Genomic DNA, 18367 nt, shown 5'->3' with positions numbered 1-18367 from the left:
GTAACTAAAAAGCTACTTCCAGTTTTCTTTACAGCAGTTATAAAATCATTATCCCCTCTCCTGCCTTAACATAATAATCCCTTCAGCCTCTTATTCAATCCTTTTTCAATAATCAAATCCAGGAATCACAAGTTTACTTTTTTCCATTTTCAGTAGCCTACAAAAGGTTTCCAAGCATGTATAAAAGTACTTAATTTTTTACTTGCCCAGACAGCTCAGTTTTCCCATCTCTGCTAATCCTAGGACAATTTCAACATTAAAAATCTTAAATTCATGAATCACATCATTCTAGTTTTTACATGTTAACAATATTAGATCATGTAACATACAGGTAGTCCTTTGCTTCAGACCACCAGTGAACACAAATTTTCTGTTGCTAAGCACGACAGTTAGTTTTGCCCCATTTTATGACCTTTGTCATCTAAGTTTTTAAGGGTTATCTCTGCAGTTGTTAACTTAGTAATATGATTGTTAATTGAATCTCGCTTCCTCGTTGAGTTTGTTAGAAGGTTGCAAAACGTGATTCCAAGACACTGCAACTGTCATAAATATGAATCAGTTGCCAATTGTCTGAATTTTGATCTCATCACTATGGGATGTTTTGCAACAGTTGTAAATGTGAAAAAATGATTATCACTTTTTCCAATGCCGTTGCAACTTTGAACCGTCACTAAATGCACTATTGTAAGTTGAGGACTAGAAGTCAGTGGCTCAACTGTTTGAAGAAGGAATTACTGTATTTTTTTTCTCAGCCAGAAAAAAAATCTAGCTAGGCATAACCGAAAAATGAAGCACAGTGGCAATTTATTTTACGGCTGTCATTATTATAATTTACTTATTGTAATAACTCCTGATTTTAAAACATTAGAAGAGTGATGTGAGTAAATTAAAGTAGCTGGTTTGAGACTTTCAAGATAAAGATCTGGCTTTACACACAATGGGTCAAACAAAGTAATTTCTTTGATTTTGATTTAGCAGAATGAACGATTCCATCCCTATTAAATTATGACATGTTTACGCACATTCTTTAAATGTAAGTAGCATTTTGAATGTTCACACTATTTTGAATAATAGGAAAATCAGCAGTGCTGAGGTGAAAAGTTTGATCACAGTAGATGAGGAACATGAAAGATAGCTCAATGGCTGTTCGTGAGGTGCACTGCTGGTTACATTCCAGCAATGGTCGCTTTCCAAAGCCTCTGCAGAGCTGGCTGCCACCAAGGGAAAACACAGGACTTCACCCCTTCCCCATAAAATCACACTGAGGTTTTAAGTACTTTTAAGCAGGGGTGAAATCCAGCAGGTTCTGGAGAACCAGTGGTGGAAATTTTGAGTAGTTCAGTGAACTGGCAAATACCACTTCTGGCTCGCCCCAGAGTAGAGTGGGAATGGAGATTTTGCAATATCCTCCCCCCAGGAGTGGGGAGGGAATGGGGATTTTACAGTATCCTTCCCCTGCCACACCCACCAAGCCATGCCCACAGAACTGGTAGTAAAAAAATTGAATTTCACCACAGCTTTTAAGTTATTAAAACATCATCTTTGAGACTACTTTTTTCTGTTCAATCATATCCAATTTTTGGAGACTGCTTGGACAAGCCTCTGCTGTTTTCTTGGCATGTTTTTTCAGAAATGGTTTGCCATTGTCTCCTCCCTAGGGCTGAGAAAATGGGACTGGCCCAAGGTCATCCAGTTGTGACTTTCTCTCAGCCATAGGAGGAAGGTTCTTCCAAAGAACCTTGCCAAGAAAACTGCAGGGACTTGTCCAGGCAGTGCCGAAAAACTGAACATGATTGAAAGGAAAAATAAATATTAGAATGTCATCTTTGAGGCTGCTTAAATAGTTCTACTATTCAAACTCGTCTACATGTCTCCAACAAGCCTTATGAAAAACATTTAACACTTCCCCATAGATGTACAGTATGTATTTCTCATATTCTATTCATTTTACAAATGTTCATGATAAACACACAAATGCAAGAAGCAGATTTTTACAAAGACAAAGGAAATGGGAAAAGGTAGCTTTTTATTTCTCTCAAATGCAATTTCTCAAGTCCCCCAAAAGGACAAATTGGTTCTCCTGACTGGAACAAATAAACCAATAGTTTAACTTCTTTTTTATTCCTTTTGGTTCAACACAGGTAAAGCCATTATAAAAGGTTCAATTCCATTTTTTTATTTAAAATGTTGTACGGGTAACAAAATGTCATCACTTCAAGTTTTCCAGTAGTTTGCACATCATTGCAAATTTTGCTGATTGCTGTTAATAGTTTCCTATTTTATTCTTGGAGGAATTGATAGTTTTCTTGTCACCGTCTGTATAGCATAGTGATAACACTCTTCATGTGCTTGAATCCATGTATGCTTAGACACATACACCCAAAGTATACTGCTTAGTATTTGTCCTAAGTCCTAGATAAAACCACTGCACAATATTCCAGATAAATAGCGGAGCAAAATACATTGAAGTCTTAGCAGATTTATTCAATAAGCATTGAGCCAACTATATAACGAACATTATTTGCAGTCAAACTATTTCTCATACTGTACATTTTAGAGTCAGGGTGACTTAACACCACCCACCCATTTATTCAGTCTACTGAACACCTGCAGTGACTTGGAACTTAAGAATATGCTGCTTATAGATGTAAGGTATGACTGGATCATTTTCTTTTAATAACCCTATAATCCCTTGTGGGCAACTGAATGGAACTGTTTACTTTGCCAATGCAGAGTTCTATTCAGCAGATACATTCTCATTGTGCCCAGAGAGAGAAATACCTGTCTCTACCTGGGATCGAATTCACAGCCTCCTGATTGTGAGGAGAGAGGTCCACCTCTAGGCCACTGCACCACTCTAAGGTACGTCTGGATGGCTACCATGAAATATGATTAAAGTTGGTCCTCGGCTTAGTGATTCATTTAGTGACCTTTGAAGTTACAACAGCAGTGAAAAAAGTGACTTATGACCAGTTTTCACACAATGGTTGCAGCAAGGTCGCATGACCAAAATTTGGGCTGATAGCTGACATGTATTCCTGAACAATTGCACTATTCTGGAGTCATATGATCACCATTTGTAACCTTCCCAGATGGTTCCCAACAAGCAAAGTCAATGGGAGAACCTAAATTCGTTTAACAACCCATGATTCACTTAACAGTGGTAAAAGGTCACAAAATGGGGCAAAACTCACTTAACTGACTTGCTTAGCAATGGAAATTTTGAACCCATTTGTGGTCGTAAGTCAAGGACTACCTATATTTTTTTTAAAACTTTCCACAAAATTTCATACCTACGAGAAGCTCTCTACATTTTTTGCTATTGTTGAATTGCTTTTTTTCCTCTTCCCTAGTTATTTTTTCTATTTTGTTAAATAAAAGGGGGGGAATAACCCCGAACAACTGTAAAGGACAACATTGCAACAATTATTTAAAAATACCAACTATCAAACAAAATTACCCTAGCCCAAGATGCAAACACTTAGATGACCTCGAAGTGAGAGTTGTCTGAATATCTTTGCTGCCCTCCAGAGGTTACTGAAGATTTGCTGCCAATATATGAAATTGGATTCCATTCACAAAGATTGTGCTCTCCTCCCAGTCAAATAAGACATTAACTCAATGTGGGGCTTAGGCACATTAAATCAAAAAGGACACTGGAATTTGTACTTGAGAACCTACATCTCCCTTCATGTTGTTCAGTTTTCTTAGCAAGCTTAAGGAAGAAAGAGATGGCTGAGGGTTTTGTGAGATGAATTGAACAGAGAGTGGCACAATTGCTATAATATTTATTATTATGTTGTCCTTATTCTATCAATTATGCTTAATTCTGCAACCAGGAATACTACTTTACTCATTACTATGATCCTTGCATATGAATAAATAATAATTTAATTTATTTTAGATCATATTCTACTGAGCTGCATCTGGTGAGCAACAGTGCCTGTTTATGTGTATTTTAAAAGCAAGTGGACACACAATTTACCAGATATACCTTTTTTCAAGCCTTACTGAAAATTAACACTAAATCACAATATTGCCCAGCTCTTGCCCAACTTCCAACTATTTCATAACTTCTACTGAGAGCACTGAACTACTTTCAAAATAATTAAGCTATCAGGCCTGCAGTCATATTCCTTTTAGGATCTTTGGCCTGTCACACTCTCTATTATTTTACTATGCTGTTTCATTAGCATTAGTACATTTTTTTCCAATCTAGGGGTGATTTTAATCTATGAAAACATGAACAGAAATAAAGATCCATTTTCAAATACTGTATATTTGACTATAGTTTCGGCTATTAAGTGTCAGATTTATAAAGTTTGCATCAAATGTTTGCCCTGTCCATTTGTCACAGAGAGAATTACTATAGCAATAGCAATAGCAGTTAGACTTATATACCGCTTCATAAGGCTTTCAGCCCTCTCTAAGCGGTTTACAGAGTCAGCATATCGCCCCCACAGTCTGGGTCCTCATTTCACCCACCTCAGAAGGATGGAAGGCTGAGTTAACCCTGAGCCGGTGAGATTAGAACCGCTGAATTGCAGATAACAGTCAGCTGAAGTGGCCTGCAGTACTGCACCCTAACCACTGCGCCACCTCGGCTCTACTGTATAGACCTTTTAAAAAAATTCAATAGCATTCCCTGGAGCACACAAAATTGCCATTGAGCCTCTCAGTGAAAATGCTGTTTAGAAGTACTAACAGTGCAAACTAGTGCCTCCATCAAGGGAACTCATAGCTTCTACAATGTTAATTATAATGCTTCTCAAAATGTTCAGTTGATGGAGCACCTCCATATATATGCTTCCACAATTAGTGATAACACTACATCCTCCTGTATTATTTATGTTAGCCCCATTTAATGTAATAAAACGCCTGAAGATCAGACTTTTAGAATTCATGTGTTCTGTTCCATCAGATTCATCCAAAAGTGGGCTATCTTAAATAATAATATGTCTGAAACTTGGAATTACGGAGTTTCACCCTGCATTCCATTTATCAAGGAAAGATGTATTTTAAGGTGCATATCTATGCTATTTTAAAAGAACATTTTGGGTTATTCAAAACCTGTTGAGTTTAAAGAAGTATCAAAGTCAAGTATGGCTGGATTTTATAAGTTCTTGATTCACACAGATGAATAGAAACTTAAGCCAGTTTGATCTACTGCACAGGTGTCAAACTCGCTGTGTCACGTTGCTGTCACGTGACATTTCACAATATTTGCTCCATTCGTGGAGCTGGGGTAGACGTGGCCCATGGATGACACATCCAGTCTGTGGGCCACCAGTTTAACACTCCTTATCTAGTGATTAACGCACCAGGATGGAAACTAGGAGATAGAGTTCTAGTCCTGCCTTAGGCATGAAAGCCAGCTAGGCACTGGTGGGTTTCCATTTTTGTTTTACTACCGGTTCGCTTGTGCGTGTGGGTGACGCGTCCGGGTGAGTGGGCGGAGCCACCCGCCGCCACCACTACAGGTTCGCCCAATTTGGGCCAAACCAGGAGCAACTCACCTCTGCAGGTAGGTGACTTTGGGCCAGTAACTCTCTTTCTTTCTCTCAGCCCAACCCACTTTACAGGGTTGTTGTGGGGAAAATAAGAGGAGGAAGGAGTATTAGGTATCTTCTCTGCCCTGAGTAATCCATAAAATAATAAAGGTGAGATTTTAAAAATCTGTACAAAAAACAGAAGAAGCAGTAGATTAAATGGCATTGCATTAAAAATAAATGGAATTCTGTGATCAATAGAAATTATGGGATTTCCTTTGGTAGGAACCATGTTATAATTAGTTGAAATTGCCTCTAACCACTATCTTAGTTAACAGCATATGGATAGCACTCACAAGACCATGGTTTTCAACTCGCCATGCAGCTGTTCTCCTCAGTATATAACATGTACTGTACTGTAAATGAAAGGAGACAGCACCATCTATTGCATCTTATAAATTAGCTCGTGCAAGGCTTCATAGCAATCCAGCATTATACAGGCTGTCCAAGCCATGCTCCAAAGCGTCATCTTTTTTATCACAGCAGCCTTGGTATATTGGTAGTTAAACACTGGTGGAATAAGACAAATGCCTCCAAGGATGCTGAAGTCGTCCCCACTGGTTGCATTTTCATTACCGCTGGATTTCTATTTTTATTCAGGCTTTCCTACGGAAATGTTTTCAGTGTTCAAATGATTCCTCCTGTTTTGTAAGATACGAAAGAATCTCATGTAAAAAACAGTTTAAATGGTAATTGAAACATGGCATGTGCTGGGTCTGGATCCCATCTTTTAAGCATGAGTTTTCCTTTCAGAGATGTATATAATGTGAAACATTTCCAGAGAAAGCTAAAAATCTAGCAGGTTAATTGCCACGTGTACATCACCTTAATGTACTTCTCTGTTTAAGATGTGAATTGCTGCTTGGTACACAATGTGGCTGCTCACTTGATAAAAAGAAACAAAAGTTTCCACGTTAAGATGGTTTTTCATTAGCCCATTAGCTTCAGAATCCAAATCAATAAAATGGACTTTAATTTTAGCAGCTTGTAATCTCTGGTCAAGTTATTAGAATTTATTTCCTGTCGTTTGTATGTCATCTCTGTGGAAAAGCCATTTTCAGGACAATGCAAAATAGATGCATTGCAAGACCCACCAAAACCAAACACAAGTCTGCAGGAGAGAATGGAGGCAATCCTTGACTTACAACAGTTTATTTAGCGATCATTCAAAGTTACGACGACACTGAAAAAAGTGCCGTATGACTATTTTTCACACTTACGACCTTTGTAGCATCCCCATGATCATGTGATCAAAATTCAGATGCTTGGTTACTGTTCCATACGCATGACCATGGCCGTGCCCGAAGGACATATGATGATCTTTTGCAACCTTCTGACAAGCCAAATCAATAGGGAAGCCAAATTCACAACCAAACTACAAACCTATCAATTGCAGTGGTTCACAACTGTGGTAAGAAAGGCTGTATAATGGAGCAAAATTCAATTAACAAATGTCTCACTTAACAACTGAAATTTGGGGCTCAATTGTGGTCGTAAGTCAAGGAATTTCTATTAAAGGCTAGTTTTTTATTTAGTCCTATGATGGAGTAGAGATTTTGCATGCACATAATTCCAAATTTAACTTCTGGCTTTTCTGAAACTGTGAAAATCAGTATTGGATTTACCGTAAGTTTAAGAAAGCCTCCAAAAGTCAACAGATTCAACTTTCAAAGAATTAGCTTTACAATGTGCTTTAATTTATTTTTGGGTGGATATTTTATTTGATTTATAAACTTTCTGAATCTATTAGGAATCAGAAGCACAGGTTATTGTGTATGAATGCACATGGGGGAATAAATGGAGATATTCTCAAAATGGGAAATGTGATGTTCAAATAAAAATATATTGCATTCTGTAAATGTCAAATATTTTTTATTATAATACAGTTGACTTTTGACTATTTTCACCAAAGAAAGATATACACCAGGAGAGGCTGATATTAGTTCAAACCTACCTTGAATTTTCAAAGGCATGTTTCCTTTCCTTTTGACTTTTCTCGTTGATTGGGTACAACAGAAGTATGGATAAGCCTAAAAGGATGAGGATGGATGGAATTCCACCAACCAAGATTTTCAGCGTGATGACAACGTGGGTGGACTGTGTACACATCCCTGATTTGTAGCCTACAAATCTATAAAAAAATCATGCAACTGTTACTGTAATTCATTCAAATAATAATACACAGCTAACCCTCATTCTGTGCCTCCACCTTCAATTCGAATGTTGTTCCTGTTGTTTTCTAAGCTTTGCTGGTTTTCTCCTATCGGCTTCCTTTATGTAAAGACCAATCTTTTTAATACTGGTGGCTGACCTTAAAACAATGCCTCTTATATTTATAAAGCAATCTGAGCAATTCATTCATTATGATCATAACAACAGTATCTTGATCTCCATTAACACTGGTCAGTTCCTTTAAACTAGCCCCTTAGTTCCTACCATATGTAGCTACAATGCTTGGCAAACTTGTTTTACTTAATGGATTAACTGGTTCCACTCTGTGTGCCAGGATAGCTTGCTTGTTTATTTTCTCTGTTTCTCTGCAGCATTCTTCAGGCTTCAGCAGGGCTGGGGTAAGGCAAAAAAGCCTCACTTTTTCGGCCATTTTTTGCAAAAACAGTGGCATTTTTGCTTTGCCCCAGCCCTGCTGAAGCCTGCTGGGGGCTGAGGGAAGGCAAAAAAGCCTCATTTGTTGCACACAAAAAAAAGACCAATTTTTTGCAAAAATGGAGTGCAGGGGGCAAGGCTTTGGGAGGCCAAAAATGTCTGTATTTGGTGTATAAGATGCATCAACATTTCCACGCTCTTTCAAGAAGGGAAAAAGGTGCATCTTATACTCTGAAAAATACGGTAGTTGCTAAAGTACAATTCCTAACATTCCTAGGACACCAGGACAATAGTAAAGAATGCCAGAGTTGTAATTTATAAATACATGGAGTGCCACAGATTGCTTATCCCTGTGCCTCTTTATTGAATGGAACCAATGCAAGATCTGAAACAAAACAAAACTTAAAACACTCACTGTAGACTGAAGGAAGAAATTCCCATTCCGATACCAGTTGACATCTTTGTGAAAAAGATGAACGACGAATAGAAGATAGTTTCATGCCCTGGTAAGTGAATGTTCTGCATTCGAAAATGGTCAACTACATCAGGCAGCATGGACCTTTAATCAACAATTATCAGATTAAAAAGATGCACATCACAGCTAGGTCTATAGCAATACTATAGAAAGAGTAGCAACTATCTATATAATTGCCATTCAAACTTCTGCAAGTTTTTATTCTAACAGTAAATCCCAGATGTGCAGACCTTTCTTATTTTTCTATCGTTCCAGTCCTTGCAAATAAAAATCATGTGCAAAAACCAAAACCAGTGATCATGTGACACACACACCCTTTAAGAATATGTAAATTGTGCACAATCACTAAAGGACATCTTAAAATAAGCACCAGGTTTTTCAAAAATAAATATGACTTTAAAAATCATGTGATTCAAAACTTACTGAGTGGAATGTAATTGATCTAAAATTAAATGCACTTTTTGGTAATAAAGCTTTTATATTTTCATATTGCTTTAAAATAATATTTTTATTAAAATACTTTAAATAATATTTTATACATAGCTAATATGGAGGGTTTCATATGCTTTATTGCCTAATCCTATACTCCCCCCCCCTTTTTGGATATTTGAAACTGCTGTTAAAAATCATTGGATTTCAATCATTAGGTTTAGACGTCTCTTCATTTATCTTAAGATTCTCAACAAGATGTTTGAAAGATCTGAATCTCTGATGACACAATCTGAGGCCTCAAGATTGGGATTTTCCATAACCCCAAGAGCTCCCAGCCCTAAAGACGCTGCTATATATCATTGCACAGAATCAATTCCATCAGTATTAATTTTTAATTAAACTAAATTGAGCATCTTCCGGAGGCAGACCACAGGGTATCATAGAAAGGTTAAAGTGTTGCTTTTAGTCAAATGTAGCAGATATTCCCTGCATACCCTACCCCTTATGCTCCCCTCTCTGCAAGAGACTCTTACCATGGCAGGAGGAAAGATGCTGCGATGCTAAGTCCAGATACAAAAGCCATAAAGTAGGCAAGAAAGATATTAGGGATAGTCACCAACATGATTACAGAAGGAATCATCAACTAGAATGAATGAATATAAGGAGAAAAATAAATCATTTCACCCTAAATTGATTGTCTAAGAAAGTATAATGTCTCAAACGGACAATGATATAAACAGGATTAAGATTACTATACAGACATGACAATGACAATTATTATATATTAGCAGTGTAGGAAGTCACCACCAACTTGTCTAGATTAATATCATTGGCAATGATTGGTGTCAATGTGCTAGAATTTCAGACCTGGGACAAAACCTTAAATCTTCCGTATGCAAAGCATGTGCTTCAAAGTGCTACAGTGGTGAATGGTCTTTTTGCTGCAGAAATCACCCTTTTAATTTTAAATCTGGTTTTCCTTCTGCTTTGAAGGTCATAGAGCACTGTTTTTAAAAAATGTATATCAAGAATACGTATTACTGGCTACATGCTCTGCAACAGTGCCTTTCAAACTTGGTAACTTTAAGACTGTATGGACTTCAACTCCCAGAATTCCCCAGGCAGCTGATTGGAGAATTCTGAGAAATGAACATCACACATCTTAAAGCTGTCAAGTTTGAAAAATACTGTTAGGGAGCATTTGGCTGTACTGTTTATCCTTCTATTTCAGAACCACTATAAATAGAAAATGTGTAGGACAAGAGGTGTCATTCCTAGAGACAGCGTCCCTTTAGCTTTCAGCTACATAATCTGGAGTCTGTTGGTCTGAACAGAATATAAACCATAACAGGAAGACATTCTTAATCTACAGAACAAGAACCAGGAGACTTAGCTACGATTAAGTCATCAAGTCATCTCAAAGGGAGATCACAGATTTCAAAAAAGGGTTTACAAATAGCTTAAAAGGCATGGCCTAGATAGAAAAAGCTATTGATCAAATGATTACATTCCAAGTTCTTTGATTATTAGGACTATGCAGTGCCTTAAATTCATTTTTAAAAGGGTGTTTCAAAGTGCTTAGGAGCACAAGCCCAACGCTTCTAGAACTATTTAAAGCTGCCACACCTTTACCTGGCATATCTTAGCTGCCCTCTGCTGTTGCCACATGATCATGGAAAAAGGCATGGCTGCCTTAAAGAGTTACAGACAGGTGCTCCATTCTTGCCTCTATATGCTCTGAAGCACCTTTCTGAAATCTGAAATGCTGTGCAGCCATAACTATTAGCAGCCTACTTACCGATATTCCACATGCTGCTTTCTTTTTGCCAAAATGCTTCAGAAATCTTTGCCAGAATGGAACGCTCACTGTAGCTGACACCTATACATTACAAAAGGAAAAAAAAATGTCAGAAAAGGGAAAAAATATGTTTATGGCTTCCAAGAGAATTTAGTGTGCAATTTGAAGATTGCAGTACCATATAAATATCAATAGCTACATTTCATAACAAGGGGGCAGAAGCTTGGACTCTGATGGGGTCAGAAGAGATAACCATGAGTTTACGAAGGTGACCAGAGTGACAGAAACGAATATTTGTCCTTTTATTATATCGTGCAAAGGTTAGGTATAAATGGAGAAAGTCATGAAAAATCGATTTTCATATAGGTATGGACCACTGAAATATGATAAGAAGAGACACACAAAAGTTTAGTGTTGTCTGCACACTTACCAAGATAATCAGCACTAAATTCTGAAAGTGACTGCGAAGATCAGCTGCGTAAGTACAAAAGAGAACGAAATTTCCTTGTTCAATCTAGAACAAGAGAAAAGAAAAGAGTTCTACTAGTTGAGTGGCATATACATTTAATAAATATCATTAAAAGAAAACAGAACTATACTATGAGGGTAGACATGATTCAAATGTGAAGGAGGATGGATAAATATAGTGATACAATTCATTTACAATTCATATATCCGAGGTGGGTAAAATGAGGACCCAGATTGTTGGGGGCAATATGCTAACTGTAAAACTCTTAGAGAGGGCTGTAAAGCACTGTGAAGCAGTATATAAGTCTAATTGCTATTTCTATTTCTTGATATGATTACATAGTAATTGGCTTTTTCATCATTTAAAAATGACTATATATCATTCTTATAAATGATCAATATGATATGCTTTTATATAAAATCATATTAAAAATATCTGCTTTTTCTGCCATAAATTGTCTCTTTTCCTTTGATATGAATCCAGGAAGGAGGTTAGCAAACTTGTAACTGTGACACCACTGGATCACGCCCACTGACTTTCAACTTAAAAATCTATACATTTTTGATAAATAATAAAAATGCCATGATAGCCAAAATCAGTAAAATCTCTGAATGCCCCCCCCCCCCCGAAGATATTTTGCTGATTTTTAGAGAAAATAGGATTGCTCTTTAGGGAAAATAAGATCACATACAGTATATAGGATCAAGTTCTTATGATGCAGCTGTATAGATTCTTCAATGAAATTTATGACAAACGAAGTTGACGCAGGCGCTGGATAGGTAAGAATTACCTGAACTGCTGTTAAAATCAGTAGAAATGCTGCTGTAAATATCAAATATGGTTGATGCTTCATGGCATGCTTTTGTCCTTTAAAGAAAGGAACTTTTTTGTCTGGCATTAAGGTGTATGGATCTATAATGGGTGGAATATATACAATGTTGTTTATATGAGATTGTAGATTAAATGAAGAAAATAGACACCTGGAAATATTAATAAGCTTTAAATATGCTCACCAAATTTTTCTTTCACTCCAAAGAATAGGGAAAGAATGCCAACAAGGTAAATGCCTCCTATCAGCCCAGCTGCAATCATGTAGACTTTTTTCTTTAAAGACAGAAGATTTCAATCAAATGACAAAAGCAAGAAATAAACAATAAAACAAACAAACAGTAGCCTAAAACAAAATAGAGCTTAATGATAAGCAATTCTATAAGTAAAGTGATTAGTTTGTTGGTAGATGGCACAAATGAAGAACTATCAGTCTTGTCTGTGTTCATGGGAATTCCTCTTCAGCTGTCTGCATGATCTTATTCTTAGGGCAGTACCTCCCTTTGTCCGTGGCACGACAAAACCGCGCTGGTCAAAATCGCGGCGCTAAAGCCGCGACGTCATCACCGCGCGTCATCACCGCCGCGACAACAGCGCGGCAACAGAAGGGCGCTTTAAAACGGCGCCACGGCAGAAAGCCGACTTCAATTAAGGTAAGCGTTAGGATTAGGTTTAGGGGTTTGTTTTAGGGTTAGGGTTAGGGTTAGGGTTAGGTTTAGGGTTAGGATTAGGGTTAGGTTTAGGGTTAGGTTTAGGGTACTGAGTGCTTGGGAATGCGCGATTTTGCCCTCCGCGATTATGTCATCGCGGTAGGGTCGCGTTTTTCCCTAGCGCTTAGAATGGCACAAATTAGTCTTCGCGCTTATGTCTCTGCGCAGAAGGGCTTCGCGGATTTGTGGTGGAACCCCCTTTGTCTTCTATAAATCTGCTGGACTAGATGCAATCCCTGCTGAACTAAAGCTGTCAGGGATAAAGTTTAAATATCTAAATTAACATCTATAATGTAACTATATATTAAAATGTGAGTAGAAGAGCCAAAGCAGTTGCATTACAAATAGCAACAGCACTTAGACTTATATGCTGCTTCACAGAGGGCTGTAAAGCATTATGAAGTGGTATATAAGTCTAAGTGCTATTGGTAATTACTGAAATTACTAGAATTAATTTTGGTTAGAAATTAACTAAAGGATTTACAGAACTAAATGATAACTGATTTTGGTGACATTGATGTGCTAACTAGGGTGAACTGCTGATGGCCAAATGGGGGGGGGGGGGAGAGGGAGACCAGTGGTGGGGCAGGAGTAGTGGTGGAGGGCTAGTTGAGAATGAACACCCGCAATAGGGTGGCTACAATAGGGGCCAGAGTGAACTGGGCGCACTAATGTCCCCATCATTCCTTGTCCCATTCTGCATACAATCAATTCACATGTAAAACTTTGTAATTTTACACATTTATGCTTTTCCATTATGTGAATTAAATGATATCAGGCATACGTCCGGATTTTGCACTTATAGGATCATCTCTCATCTCTACACAAATCTTTGCCACCTTTTGACAAGTCCTCTTGATCCATCATTTCCAAATCACAGTGAAGAGATACAGTTATTAGACATAAACTGAAATAAGAACAATTTCTTGGCAAGTTCCACTAAATTCAAATGAAACTTGCTTTGCAAACATATTTTTAAGATCTGGGTCTATTACATCAAATTTGTCATCCTCGTTCTAGTGTAATGTAGCATTAGAAAAACATTACAAAATGGTTTTTGACTTACTCCATAAGACACATCTAGGACTTCAGAGCTGTTTTGCTGCAGCCCAATAGTTTCATTCTGGAAACAGTGGCTAGAAGTGTGAGCACCAGCAACTATCTGACCATGTAGTGTAGCTCCAATCAGTGTTCCGAGAACTTCAAATACCATTCCTATAGGAAGAAAACAAACCACTTCTACAAATCTGGGTTGTTTAATGAATGTTGAACCACAGGCAGAGATAGCGTTCTCCACAGGGCATTCAAAATCTGCAGAATGTTGGGTGCAGTTTCAGGAGCAAAAACCTCCATCACTTGTGTAAAAGCAGCACATCTTGTAGATTTTGACATACACATCCCTCTAGCCAGCTTCCAGCAGTAAAACAGTGGTTTATATGTATATTGCAGTGAATATCAAACCGTACTATAACAAGAGGGGGGAGCCATTGTAACATGCAGTCAGAAATTCAGGAAATAATATGTGCAAGGAAATAAAAAAGGTGGGATTACTTAAAGACCAATGGTTTATTACAAAGTTATCTCTTCCAGCATAATGCACAGACCCCAGAGGATAAATGGAAATCTTACATGTCATAAATTGTCTATCTGACTGAGCCTCAGGCCCACACATTTCCTTTTCCCTGCTCCATTCCTTTCTAAGTTTCTCTATTTCTGATTGCTTATTTGCACCCTATGACTATCATTAAGTGCTATACCTTATGATTCTTGACGAATGTATCTTGTCTTTTTATGTACACTGAGAATATATGTACCAAAGAAAAATTCCTTGTGTGTCCAATCACACTTGGCCAATAAAGAATTCTGTTCTGTTCTGTTCTGTTCTATTCTATTCTATTCTATTCTATTAACAGAAACTGCAGTTTGTCTCTGTGTTTGAATTGTTCAACTATTGCCTGTATTTGCCCTTCAAATCAGAGCTGGAACAATTCATATAGTGCTTTCCATTTACTTCATTCATATGGTGGATAATAAATTCAGAATTTGCAAAGGAAGTAAGGAGAAGAAAAAGTTTTCCAAGTGTTTAGTTTGGCATAATATGTTAATTAACACCTGAATTGTTTTGTTTTTCAAAAACCTGCTCAAGAACATGTTAATATATGAAGCATCATGAGGGTCTGTGGTGAATGTCGAAAGATGATTTTTTCCCTAAGAACACGAAAAAGCAGACTTATAGACCTACAACACAGTAAAGTTTGCAATGAGTTCAAAAGCTATTTCATATCTTGCTGTTTTTATCTACGTTAATCTGAATTGTAAAAAAACCCGTAATGTCAAATAGTCACCTTAACCCTAACCCTAACATTCTCTCTCTCACTTTCTCATTTTACTAACAGTATTGTCTTAATATCATCAAAGGGATTTAACAATGAATAAAACCAGGAAGGTCATTTGACCAGCCGTTAGGTTTATATAGATAAAATGTTGAGGTGGTTCTAATGAATGCTACAAAACCCCATTCCCTCCTTACTCCAGGGGAAGGATACTGCAAAATCTCCATTCCCACCTCACTCTGGGGCCAGCCAGAGGTGGTATTTGCCGCTTCTCTGAACTACTCAAAATGTTCGCTACTGGTTCTCCAGAATCTGCTGAATTTCACCCCTGCTGTATTCCCACCCTACCCAATGTCTCCTTCACCCTCCCAGAATCAAAAGCTGGCTTTGAAACTTACGGTAGGCAGTTGCTGAATCGCGATCTGCTTGATCTGTGCTCAGAAACATGGTGAGAGCAGAATATGGCACCTGGTACAGCTATAGCAAAAATACTTAGCAGCTCTATCACAAATAGTTTAAAGAAATAAATAATTATGGCATTTTATTTTCAACCTGCATAGTGACTACTCATAACATGGATGCATTGGAAAATTGTTAATAAGATATTATTTCTTAGCATAAAATAGTGTTATTATTAATTTAAAAAATCCCAACCTTTTTTGATCAGTATTATAGGCAACACACTAATATATAAAATAAATAAAAAATAGCATGATGGTATTATGGTGTTATAATATATTTTTTTCCAGTGAACTATGATATACCATCACAATAGTGCCATGTAATCTTTACTTTTACAGGATAGCAGTATTATAGTATAATAATGTACGCCAGCAGCATCACCCAACAAACGACCATCTGCAATGATCAATTTGGAAAAACAAAAATTTGACAGTATTACTAGATGATTGAACATGCATATTTCAAAAGGCTTTAGTCTCTCTCTGAAGGTCTCAACAAATACAAGGGATTTTTAAAACACATGCCAATTGTTAATTGATAAGATATTTGTAATCTATCTCACATGTAACATGTCTGCATAACCAACCTTACCTTCCCCTCCACTCACAGCTCCATCCAAGCTATTTAAATCCTGCATCAGTTAAGCTAGTCTACCCACTGATGAAAATGAGCTGCAGTTCAGAAAGCTTATGCCCTTTAATAAATTTCATTAGTAGGAAAAGATGCTACAAGACTCCTTCGGACTTTTTCTTGTGAAAGGGAGATAATTTCTACAATACACAGAAGCCATGCTTCAATCATAATTTTAAAAATATGCCAACCAACAGGATCAAGCAATCATTGAATGGACATTCCAAAAAACACCAAACATTTTTTCATCTTTGTAATATAGCATTGGCATTCTGGGAGCATGGCTATTTTTACTTTGATCCAGTTGGACAAAAAGCCTGACATGCTATAGTTGTAAACAGAATAACAGAGTTAGAAGAGACCTTGGAGGTCTTCTAGAACAATCCCCTGCTAGAGTAGGAGATCTTTTTCCAGATCTTATTGGATATTATTAATGACCATAATTCCAGGAATTATGGTAATTAAAAATATAATGAACAGTATCTTTTACTTGCTACATTTGCTAAGTCTCTTTGAATTACTCAATCAATGTAATTATCCCAAAGATATATACTGTATTTTTCGGAGTATAAGACACACCAAGATTTTGAAGAGGCAAATTAAAAAAAAAGTTTTTGCACTCTGCAGATTTCCCAAAAATGGCCCGTTTTTTTTTTTTTTTTTTTTTTAAAGAGGGCATGAATAGCCTTTAGGAAGCTTGCAGAGTGCTCCTGGGCGGTGCCCCCCCAAAATGAGCAAAAAAGGCCCGTTTTCGCGAAAATGGGCCCATTTTCTTTTTTAAAAAGGGCATGAATAGCCTTTAGGAGGCTTATAGAGTGCTCCTGGGGACCCATTTTTTGCTCACTTCTGCCCTCCCCAGCCCCCAGGAGCACTCTGAAAGCCTCCTAAAGGCTATGCACAGCCATTTTGGTGAAGGAGGCGGGGTTTCGGGAGGCAAAAAATGCTCTATTCAGTGAATAAGATGCACCCAGATTTTCAGTCTCTTTTTTGAGGGAAAATGATCATTGGCTTACCTGAAGGGTCCTTTTTTGGGTGCTGCAAAGGAGAGTCCAAGCATGGGTTAAATACAGCCAATCTGCCCAGGACTGAATTGAAACTTTAAGCTACACCTCTGGTGCCGGCTATTCTTCAGATTTTCTTCAATGAAGACGTGGACAATGCGCGCTGAGAAGTTCAGGAACAAAGTCAAGGAAGTCAAAACAAATATCCATAGTTCCGCAGAACCATATGACAATTGGCAGAGCTGGGTGGGGTTGGACTCTCCTTCACAGCACCCAGAAAAGGACCCTTCAGCTAAGCCAATGGTCATTTTCCTGGATGCTGCTCTGGAGAGTCCAAGCATGGGACATACCCAAGCTAAATGTCACTAGGGCGGGGAGCGGAAGCGTCCAGGGTCTCTCCGCTGGTATGAATGTCCTGGAGAACCCACCTCCCAAATGCCCCCTCCGCAGAGGCGAATTTGTCCAGTCTGTAGTGTTGAACAAAGGGAGACAAGGAAGTCCACATTGCAGCCTTGCAAATCTCCTCTATCGGTGCTTGGGTAACCCAGGCTGCCATGGTGGTGGCGCTTCTCGCAGAACGAGTGGTGATATGGCATGGCACTGGGATAGATTGAAGAATGTGGGCCGTAGCCAGCAACCGATGGTCTGAGAAGAAACTTTGGGGCCCTGGGAGGCCGGTTGAAATGCAACAAAAAGTGATTCAGAGTGATGGAAGGCAGCTGTGCGTTTGATGTACTTACGTATCACTCTACGAACATCAAACATATGCCACTTTTTCTCCTTGGGATGTTTGGGCTGTGGACAAAAATCCAGAAGTATGACCTCCTGGGCCCGGTGAAACCAAGAGTTGATTTTGGGTATAAATGCCGGATCCAAACGGAGGATCACTCTGTCAGGTTGAATCAAACACAAGTCCTCGCAAATTGACAGAGCTGCCAATTCGGAAATTCGCGGTGCAGACGTGATGGCAATCAAAAAGGCTGTCTTAAATGTCAGCTATTTGAGGCTGGCTCAAAGGGCGGGGCAATGAGAGCACGTAACACTACATTGAGATCCCATGAGGGGTACCTACGAAC

The 18367-nt window shown here is 38.1% G+C and overlaps 1 protein-coding gene across 1 annotated transcript in view; it reads right to left on the bottom strand.

The window, feature by feature from the left end:
* Positions 1-5615: 5615 nt before the first annotated feature.
* The window catches only part of MFSD2B (major facilitator superfamily domain containing 2B), a 30447-nt gene continuing 17695 nt past the window's right edge, over positions 5616-18367 (bottom strand). Inside the window, exons 5-14 of the mRNA XM_032214418.1 lie at positions 15597-15675; positions 13932-14080; positions 12341-12431; positions 12118-12239; positions 11289-11372; positions 10859-10939; positions 9594-9703; positions 8569-8712; positions 7504-7680; positions 5616-6190 (exon numbers count right to left, since the gene is read on the bottom strand). Coding sequence (XP_032070309.1) covers positions 6142-6190; positions 7504-7680; positions 8569-8712; positions 9594-9703; positions 10859-10939; positions 11289-11372; positions 12118-12239; positions 12341-12431; positions 13932-14080; positions 15597-15675 — 1086 coding nt within the window. The 3' untranslated portion in view covers positions 5616-6141. The remainder of the gene's footprint in view (positions 6191-7503; positions 7681-8568; positions 8713-9593; positions 9704-10858; positions 10940-11288; positions 11373-12117; positions 12240-12340; positions 12432-13931; positions 14081-15596; positions 15676-18367) is intronic.

The sequence above is a fragment of the Thamnophis elegans genome, chromosome 3 (assembly GCF_009769535.1).
Source record: "Thamnophis elegans isolate rThaEle1 chromosome 3, rThaEle1.pri, whole genome shotgun sequence".
In the NCBI taxonomy this organism is placed as follows: Eukaryota; Metazoa; Chordata; class Lepidosauria; order Squamata; family Colubridae; genus Thamnophis; species Thamnophis elegans.
This window is presented reverse-complemented; position numbering and strand designations above follow the sequence as displayed.